Source organism: Pezoporus occidentalis, unplaced genomic scaffold, assembly GCF_034315485.1.
Source record: "Pezoporus occidentalis ecotype Australia unplaced genomic scaffold, CSIRO_AGI_Poc_V1 ctg226, whole genome shotgun sequence".
Classification (NCBI taxonomy): Eukaryota; Metazoa; Chordata; class Aves; order Psittaciformes; family Psittacidae; genus Pezoporus; species Pezoporus occidentalis.
This window is the reverse complement of record NW_026914138.1, coordinates 1,699,162-1,708,286: the sequence shown is the minus strand read 5'-3', so window position 1 is coordinate 1,708,286 and position 9,125 is coordinate 1,699,162. Positions and strand designations below refer to the sequence as shown.

The 9,125-nt window shown below is 56.9% G+C and overlaps 1 protein-coding gene across 4 annotated transcripts; it reads right to left on the bottom strand.

Annotated features, from left to right (window-relative positions):
• Positions 1-1,893: 1,893 nt before the first annotated feature.
• On the bottom strand, positions 1,894-8,305 carry IDO2 (indoleamine 2,3-dioxygenase 2). 4 transcript variants are annotated; one of them, XR_009965287.1, is made up of 11 exons: positions 8,016-8,305; positions 7,433-7,528; positions 6,936-7,055; positions 6,653-6,771; positions 6,410-6,424; positions 5,892-5,991; positions 5,617-5,734; positions 5,148-5,199; positions 3,862-4,010; positions 2,758-3,332; positions 1,894-2,394 (listed from the first exon to the last, which is right to left on the bottom strand). XR_009965287.1 is itself a non-coding variant. In XM_062621042.1 (10 exons), exons 1-10 carry the CDS (start codon positions 8,112-8,114, stop codon positions 2,956-2,958), a joined length of 1,245 nt encoding a protein of 414 aa, XP_062477026.1. In that variant the 5' UTR covers positions 8,115-8,305; the 3' UTR covers positions 2,402-2,955. The 4 variants fall into 4 exon arrangements, 2 of the variants coding, with proteins under 2 accessions (XP_062477026.1, XP_062477027.1); XR_009965288.1 differs by lacking the exon at positions 1,894-2,394 and adding an exon at positions 2,402-2,650; XM_062621042.1 differs by lacking the exon at positions 1,894-2,394 and having other exon boundaries at positions 2,402-3,332.
• Positions 8,306-9,125: the final 820 nt, after the last annotated feature.

Sequence of the window (9,125 nt, the reverse complement as noted above, 5' to 3'; positions counted from 1 at the left end):
CTGTCCTTTTGCTGGTTTCTCCTTGCTGTAAACGCACCCACGTTAGTGAAGAGGTGCAGAAATGGGCTCATCCCATTGCAGGGGTCTTGCTGTTGTGGCCTTTTTAGGCACAGGCTTAAATGACCTAAACGCAATCATGAAGCACCCGAGACCTTAGCTCTCTGTGTCCTGTGAGCAATAGGAGATGGCAGTGATTTGGGGACAGAGAGAAAGCAAAGCTGCCCCATCCTGCAGGAAGGGTCTGTGCATCCCTGTCTAGTGCGGGAGTGCCGCAGGATCCTCCTGGAACCTGATTTTAAAGGAGCTGAATGTGATCGACGCATGTGCTGTCCCTAACAAAGCATTTGGGAAAGGGAGCTCAGACGGGGCGAGCCCTTGTTGTGTAGGTTCCCAACCTGGGACCACCATGGGCTGGGCAGCTTTTGGGGCACCTTGCTTGCCCCAGAGCTGGAGCATCGCTGTGATTGTGCTGGGCTGGGCAGGGGAAGGGCCCTGCGAGCCCCAGGGGTGGTTTCCATTTAGCTGGAGCAGTTTCTCCTTCCCTTTTCCCTTCCAAGCTGCAATGTAACAGACCGAGCCAAGCATCGGAATGAAATATTCCCCACATCAAACATGCAGCAGCTGGTCAGAAATGAAGATATGAGCACAATGAGGGCTGCCAGGCTGAGATTTAAAGGTGCTGCCACCTTCCCGTAGGTCTTTTACTGAAGATACCATCTCCTAAGCCCCAGCTTTAAGCCTGGACCTCTAAAGAGGGCACGGACTAGAATTCACCAGGGAGCTTCAATGCTTCGAGCCGAGCTTTTTGCTGCCCTTATGGGAACAAAGTCTCATTTCAAAGGACCTTGACTCTCTTTTGGCACTGCCAAAGCTATTTTTGCACCGCGGCACTGATTGGGTGTGAAACCCAGTCTCCGGCAGCCGCGCCAGCAAAACCCAGGCAGGCAAAACACGGTGGCATATGGCTTTGTTTCCCTCAACATGCCGCTTCCAAGGCATCTGGGGGTGTGCTCACACTATAAAGGGCACCTGGCATTATAGGAAAGGATTTAACCCTGTTCTTGGAGCAGACCTGCCCACCCATCCCAGCGCCGTGAGGTTTTGCTGCTCTGGCTTCATGGTGTCTCTATCATAAGAGCCCCTCTATTAGGCAGCAGGCTGGTGTTGGTCTGCTGCAGATACCTAGTGAGGACTCCGGGTGGTTTATTCCCTTGGGGAAAACCATGTGTCCCCATGTCCCCTGCCACAACCCGCTGCTTCTCGTCGGGATGTAAGAAAGCAAAGCCTGTGAGCGCCCAAATATTGCAGGGGTTGAGGGACTTCAGCATCACCCCCGCGGCTGGGGAGCTGCGTTTGGCAGCAGCACCTCCCTGTGCTCCCGCAGCAGACGCAGCAGCTACGCAAGGTCTCTGCCTCTTGTTCGAACCGGGAACAGACAGAACTGCCTTGTGCAGACACAAGTGACGGTGAAACCCCGGCTCCCATCCAGCGGCCGGGATGCAGGCGGCACCGCTTGTCGTTACCGGCCCCATCTATCGCGATCAGGCTGAAAGGGTCGATGGGAACTGAATGCCTTGAGGCTGCCCCCGTCTTTTGGGACCCCAACAGCATCACGTCCTGGTGTCGCAATGCCACGGCCGGTTGGTGGGGGGAGAGGAGCCGTGTTTGGGTACCAAAGGCAGCGGGAGGCCCCTCAGCCCCCCATAAACCCCGATGGGTGCGCTGTTTGATCTGCCCTAACCCCCCCCCCCCCCCCCCAACCTTGCTCCAGCATCCCGGCTGCGGCACAGCCAAAAGCGGGTTTCTGCCGCCACCTCGCGATGGGGAAGCGCTGGGATGTCGCGATGGGCAGCGGCTTGGCGACAGACACGGGGCCCGCAGCACGGCTCGGGGCGGGGGGGGAAGCGCTGCTTTATTTATCAGTCCGTGTAACCCCAAGGGTTCCGGGGGTGGGGGGAGCGAGCCTGGTGCGGTGCAGCAAGCAGGGCTTGGATGGACACGGCTCTTCCCGGTGCTGTGGGGGGGGTGTTGTGCTGATCCTGGTGCATTGAAGGGATGCTGTGCCCATGCCATTGCCATGGATGGGTGTTGTGCCATCCCGGTGCCGTGGAAGGATGCTGTGCCCATGCCATTGCCATGGAAAGATGCTGTGCCCATCATGGTGCTGTGGAAGGATGCTGTGCCCATGCCATTGCCATGGAAAGATGCTGTGCCCATCATGGTGCTGTGGAAGGATGCTGTGCCCATCCTGGTGCCGTGGAAGGATGCTGCGCCCATCATGGTACTGTGGAAGGATGCTGTGCCCATCATGGTGCTGTGGAAGGATGCTGTGCCCATCATGGTGCCGTGGAAGGATGCTGTGCCCATCATGGTGCTGTGGAAGGATGCTGTGCCCTTCATGGTGCTGTGGAAGGATGCTGTGCCCATCATGGTGCTGTGGAAGGATGCTGTGCCCATCATGGTGCCGTGGAAGGATGCTGCGCCCATCCTGGTGCTGTGCCCATTGCGGTGCCCTGGAAGGATACTCTGCCCATTGCAGTGCTGTGGAAGGATGCTGTGCCCGTGCCATTGCCATGGAAAGATGCTGTGCCCATCATGGTGCTGTGGAAGGATGCTGTGCCCATCCCGGTGCTGTGGAAGGATGCTGTGCCTATCCTGGTGCCATGGAAGGATGCTGCACCCATCCCGGTGCTGTGCCCATCGCAGTGCCCTGGAAGGATGCTGTGCCCATCGCGGTGCCCTGGAAGGATGCTGCACTCACTGCGTGCCTTCTGGGGGTCCCCAACAGCGGTGCTTTCCTCCCTCAACAACCCAGAGCATGTCCCACATGTCCCAGACGTGCACAAGCAGGAAGGGTGCTGCTGGAGGAGGTTTGGGTGAAGGTCCCTGTGGTTGGACTGCTGCTCAGGTGCTGCAGAGGTGTGGCCTCCTGCACAGTGCAAACCCCATGGCAAGTCAGGCACTTATCATCCCTTCCCTCGTCGTGTCCCTGATGCTCTTCAGGAAGCTGAAGATGTGGGACCCACCGGTCCCTTTGGCCTCCAGTGCGGACGGGGGCTTCCCTGTGGAGGAGCCAGCCTCGGTGCCCTGCTCTGCCCGCCCAGCCTTGGCCTTGGCCTTGGCCGCCGCGATGCTGATGTACTTGGTGACGATGGTGATGTGGTGGGACCTGAAGTCCGCCAGCGCGGACACGCACTGGTTGAAAGCCGCGTGGAGCCGCGTGTCCCCGGAGGAGAGCACCCGCTGCTTCAGGGATGGGGCGCGGTGGATCTCCTCCACGAAGGCTCTGTGTGGCGGGGGCATGTAGCCCCTCATCCTGTGCAGGAAGGCGGCTGCAAGGCACCGGCAAAGGGAGGAATCAGTGGGTTGAAGCACCCTGACGCTCAGCCCCCAGCCTGCATGGCCAACTACTTGAGAAAGAAGACCCATATTAGGCCAATGCTCCATTAAGGTTGGTTTTAAGCCTAAAAGGTAGAGTTTAGGCCTTGCCCTCAGCCTTTGGGTTTGGGTTGTTTGGGGGTTTGTTTTTTGCTGTTAGAATGGGTTTGCTAACTTGTGATAAACGTATCCTATGGGATGGACTAAAGCGATGAGGTGTGAACGGGTGAGCTGAGGATGCTCTGCTCCCTCGTCTCGGTACACGTCTATAACCTCAGTATAAAGCTGACACACAGAAAGCAGAGGCTGGGCCAGCTGGGAATTTATAGCAGTAAGGAAGTGCTGCCAGAGCCTCGGTTATAGGCTTCCTCCCTAACAAACTGGGCAGAGCCAGGCAATGCGAGGGCGAGATGGGAATCGCTCTGCCTTGGTTCTTCCCTCACCCCTTATTCCCTTAGGAAAAAGGAGAAGTGGGTGTCTTACCGCTCTCCTCGCTGTGGCGAATGCCCAGGAGCTCATCAAAGGCGTGAAGGATGGTGCTCTGTGCCGCGCTCCCTCCCGAGTACTCCATGGGCTCATCGGATACCCCTTCGTATATCAGCCCATCCGGCATGGCCGGGTTATCCTTCCAGCTGAGCAGGAAGACACAGCAGTGAGGCAGGGAGCAGAGAATGGGATGGAGGGGCTGCAAGCAGAGACCCTGAGCTGGTAACATGGAACAGAACCTTCCTAACCCAGCCATGGATCTCCTCTTCCTCCTCGCTCAGCCTCGTCCTCAAATGGGAGATGCACTTGGGAAGCAAACGCTACTGAGGTGCACCATAAGGTCATGGGTATAGGGAGGAAGCCTCAATTATCTCTCGAGTAGGAGCTAGGGATTGTTCTATGGGATGCCACACATGGATGAGCACCCTTGGGCTTTGACCCATGTGCAGAGCTGGGTGTGCAGGAGCAGAGGGGCAATAATGGCACTTGACATTAACGCCTTGAGATCCCAGTGGCCATTGGGAGAAGCCGGTTGCCCCTGCGGCGGAGTCACCCAAAACGCTCCCCTGACCCCCTTTGGGGTTATTCCTCGTTACTCCTGAGACAGTGCCCTTAAAGACAGCAGAGAACCAGCCTGTAGCGTGGCTCCCTCCCTCTCCTCAAGCTGCTCATCCTCAGCAAGCCCAGAGACCGGTGCACGCATCAACCCGCAGCCCTTGCACCCAGCTCCGTGCATGGACCAGCGCTTGCCCACGGATGGAAAGGGGGAGTTCTGATTTCACAGAGATAACGTGCCTGGCACAAAAATATCTCTTGACCTTCTGAAGAATGCACCCGTTTCATGAGGCTTTCGGTGCTGGCTGCTAGGGCTGTGTGAGTGCTGGAGCAGGTTTGGCCCAAACTGCAGAGAAAATAGATTCATTATCAAATACCAGCGTATTTTTAGCTCTCCCCGGGCTGTATTTATAGTAATCTTTACTAGTGGGAAGCTCTTCTAAGCAGAAGGGAATTTAAAAGGCATGTTGTTCCAGGCCGATGGCCATCAAGACAAGGTCAGCTGGGATAAAATATGAGAGAAACCTAAGCCGGATGCATGGAGCCTTTTGATTTAGGACTGCTGAGATATGCTGAAGAGAAATAAGAATAGAAACCCCTTGGGAAGGATGCTCGCAGCCCCGCAGGGAAGAGGAGGGATGACAAACACACAGCTCCAGGCTCACAGTCATGGTTCTGCCTTGCCCAAATGATCTTTCCTAGTGTTTGTGGGCGGTTGTTTTACTTACCCAGAGAGAAAGATGCGGATCACGGAGTAGAACACTGCTGGATCCACATGGTCTAGGAAGGAACCAGGTCATAGATGTTAGTGCAAGCAAAAGGCCATTTGTTCCCCATGCACCAGTGGTCCCTCCTGTCACAGCCAAGGTGAACTGAATCTGTGCTCAGAGAAGGACCTGGCGTGGTGCTGGTGCCCTTGGTGGCTGGGTACCCTGGCTCCTTGGGTACCGCAGCGTGCAGCACAGCATCAGTGCTTGGAGCCCCAAAACACCCCACACTTTTACCCTGGAGCAGTTTGGGTTCTCAGGGCCTGTGCATCACAGTGGGATCACTGAGCTGCACCAGGTTCTTCCTACCTCTTCCCTCTCCATCCCTCCAGAGATGCTTTATGGACCAAGCACTAGCTCCAATCCATCAGCTGATGGGTCCCACCTCACTGTGGGACACGAGCTGCCCTCCACCCAACGATGCTGTTACCATGCATCCGTTTCAAAGCCTTGCTCATGTCCCGGATGGCCCCTGCCATCTCCTGCAGTGCTCTGTGCAGGGTCTCCTCATCCAGCTGCAGCACAGCACGAACAGCCTCCACAATTGCCTTGGGGAGCAGAGTAAGGAGAACACAACGTGATGAGGGGCCGGGATGTCAGAGCACAGAGGCTCTGGGTACCCGATACCAGCTCTGCCCATGCCCACAGCCCACGAGCAAGGGTGCAGGGGATGGTACCCCCATCAAAGGGACAATGATGCTCTACCTTAAACCCTGGCACAGCCGCCTTCTCAACCAGGAGGGTGACGAGGATGAAGCCTCTCAGGCTCTCTCCCCCAGGCAATGCAATGATGGTGTCCAGGTTGCTGCAGCAGCCAAGGATGGGGGGAATCAGGAAGATGCTTCTCAGGGGTACCCTGCACACCCCAAAACCCACTGAGCCTTGGAACCAAACCTTCCCCAGCCACAGAGCCTCTTGCCTGCACCCTGGGCAGGGCAGAGCTGGCCCAGAGCCCAAGAGGAAAGGGGCTGCTGTGGTTCTAAGGGATGCAGGACCCTCTCCATGCACTCACTGGGCTATGAGGCTGGCCCAGGACAGCGAGGCTCAGCCGCAGCCATGGCACTTTGCTGTTGTTGCAGTTGCATTTGCGTGCCAATGAGGCTGAGCTGGTTTTGTTGTGCTCATACATCAAGAGAGAGGAGAGCCCTGCAGTGCTGGAGAGCCAAGCCAAGCCAAACAAAACTAATACCACCTGAAAATAAATAAGCATCTTAAATACTTACTCGATTTCCAGAGGCCTGAAGGCATTTTTGTTATTGCCAGCAAACATACAAGGGAAGGAGAGAGAAAGAGAGATGTTAGAATCAGCAATGGGTTGTGTTCTGGGGGGGGAGCACAGAGGGGCTCATTGGTCCAAGGCAGGCCCCACAATGGTGGGTTTCATTGGGGTCTGATGGAACAGGAATAGTTTGGGATCCATTGTGCTGGGTGGGCCCTGCTCAGGGTCACCACTGTTGTCTCTTTACCCATTGGGGTTCTTCCTCCTCCAGTTGGCCAACACAATGTCTGCGTGGCTGAGGATGGGAGGGAGGCCCAGAGCCTGTGAGACCTCCCAGAAGGGGACAGCAAGGTTTTGGGGCAGGACCTGAAGGGCATAAAACACAGGAGAAGAAGAAGTCACTGTCAGGTGAATGGCGCCAGTCTATGGGGTCACGCTCAGGAAAGGGGCTTTGCTCTCATAGGATGAGTCCCAGGGGAGCTGCCTCCAGACCCCAAGGAGGAGGTGAACTTGCTCCACGATGTTTTTACCTTCACGGTGCCCTCCTCGCCCTCCTGCCAGAGGTAGCCCATGGTGATGAAGCTGAGCACCAGATGTGCCAAGTGCAGCTCCTTGCGCCCATGGAGGTGCCGGGTGCTCAGCTGTGGCATCTGCCAAGGACAAACCCTGCTAGTGCCAATCCATCCAGCTTCCATCCCACCTCCCTTGCCCAGGATGCTATTGATTCCCTATTGCTGGTCTGCGAACACGGACAATAAATCACAGCATTTCACTTATGAAGGCATCCTTCTCCTTTTGCATGGGTCCAGCCGGACCATGGACCATAAAGCCTTGTGCTCCTCAGCTGGGATGAGCCCAGGGATCCACCATCAACGCTGATGCATTGCTCTTGGGTGGCATTAGTCCTTGTCTGGCTGTGCCCTTGCTAAGCACACGGCTTTGCTTTTCCATGTGCTTTTGCAGTGCGGATACTGCTGTGTCAGAGCAAGGCTTGAGAGAGCTTCAGGGATGGGAAGGATAAAGGTACCTGGTGAACTCGTGAGCGGAGCCCATGGCTCGTGATCAGCTGAGGCAGGTCGTGGGCAATCTCCATCCATGGACCATAGGGTGCCGGCAGCTCTGTCTTGGTAAAGAAGGGAGAAGGAGGACACTTAATGCACCGTGCGCCTGCATCCACCCCCCAGCATCCATCCAGCCTCAGCCATTGCAGTTAATGGCTTGTGTCTGCTTCCCCCGCTTGTAACAGCAGCCCTTGGGATCGCGGTTAAGGGATGATAAACAAGCGTCTGCCTGTCCCTGAGCGCTCCCTGCTGTGAAGTAAACCCGGTGATAAATGGCACCGCTTTCAGCACGGAAAACGTGCTGGAAAAGGGCTTTCCCTGGGGGCTGAGCACTCTCTTCACCCTGGAAGCCAAGGCCAGAGTGGGTTGCAAAGCCCCTTCTCCTCTCCCCTGTGCCTCTTGCTAATCCCTTGTAGATACCCTATGAAACCGTGCCTGAATAGCACGTGCCTTCCCCACTGCTGTTTATCGAGTGGGTTAAAGTAGCATCAAACTGAAACCCAACCCAACAGCCACCACCAACCCCTCTGCTCCTGGGCCGCGTCCTACCAGAGGCTCGGGAAGCAGGGAACCGTATTCCTCGGAGAGCTGAAACCTCGCCAGTGCCAGAGGCAATGGGGGCTCCTCCGAGCCGTCGCCGGGCTCCATCACTGCAGGGTCAGGATGCGACCTGGCTCCTGGTGCCTGCCGCGCTCCCGGTATGTGCTGAGCCAGCGCTCCTTGTCCCGGAGGGAGCCAGAGCCCAATGGCCGGAGGGGCCGAGCAAACACGGTTAAAGGTTGCTGATAAGGGGCTGTCATAGAGCAAACACTGATCTCCAGCCCCGTGGGCATCCACCTATGGGGAAGGCTCGGGGATGGGAGCTGGCTCTCCCCAGCACCTCCCCTTGGAGCTGCAGGGATGCTCCAGGCTCTCATGGGAGGCTGCATCAAGGTGACCTGGGGTGCTCAGGGATGCTGCATTGTACCCCCGCGTCCTGGCAATGCCAAACTTATGTCCTGTGTGCAGGAACCAGGCAAGACGCAGAGACCATCCACTCAGCACCAGTGCAGCACAGACCCACAGCCACCACAGCGCTAGGCATGGCAGAGCAGGGCAGACCTGGGTTGGTGGCTCTGGGACCTGCCATAGCTCCTGGCAGGTATGTGACATCCCCGGGTACCAAGCACCACAGGAGTGATACAGGAGGCCCTCCCTGTACCCTCACCCTGATGCTGATGCTCACACTAACACTATGCCTGGCATAGCCAAAATAAATTGATGGGGTGGATGCAACACATCCAAAGCCCTGTGTAGCAAGGAGTGAAACTCCCTAATCCACATTTCTTGCCACTCAAGGGTTTATCGGCATTTTGACCTGAACAGGAGCTGAGTTGGCATCAAATTTGTCATCAAATCCCCATCAAAGTCCATAACGATGCTTTTAATTGCCAGTGGTCAATGGCACACCGGTGCCGTGCTGTGGGCATCCCGACCCCACACATCCCAGCGTGATGGTGAGGGCTATGGGGTGCTTGTCCAGCGGCTGTGGCGGCAGGGAAGGGACGAGAGAGGGGATTTCCTGCTCCGATGACTCAGGCTTCCTCCTCCACCCGGCCCCACGCCAGCGGGAAGGAGCCTGCCCCATGGCAGGGACCGGGGCATCCGCCCCAGGCTCTT

What these genes read in the sequence shown, in the direction of transcription:
- IDO2 (XM_062621042.1), bottom strand. Translation starts at nt 8,114, where the DNA reads ATGGAGCCCGGCGACGGCTCGGAGGAGCCCCCATTGCCTCTGGCACTG. An exon ending in CCCTGCTTCCCGAGCCTCTG is followed by an intron (nt 7,529 to 8,015) that starts GTAGGACGCGGC and finishes TTCTTTACCAAG; the next exon opens with ACAGAGCTGCCGGCACCCTA. An exon ending in GGCTTTGAAACGGATGCATG is followed by an intron (nt 5,200 to 5,616) that starts GTAACAGCATCG and finishes GTTCCTTCCTAG; the next exon opens with ACCATGTGGATCCAGCAGTG.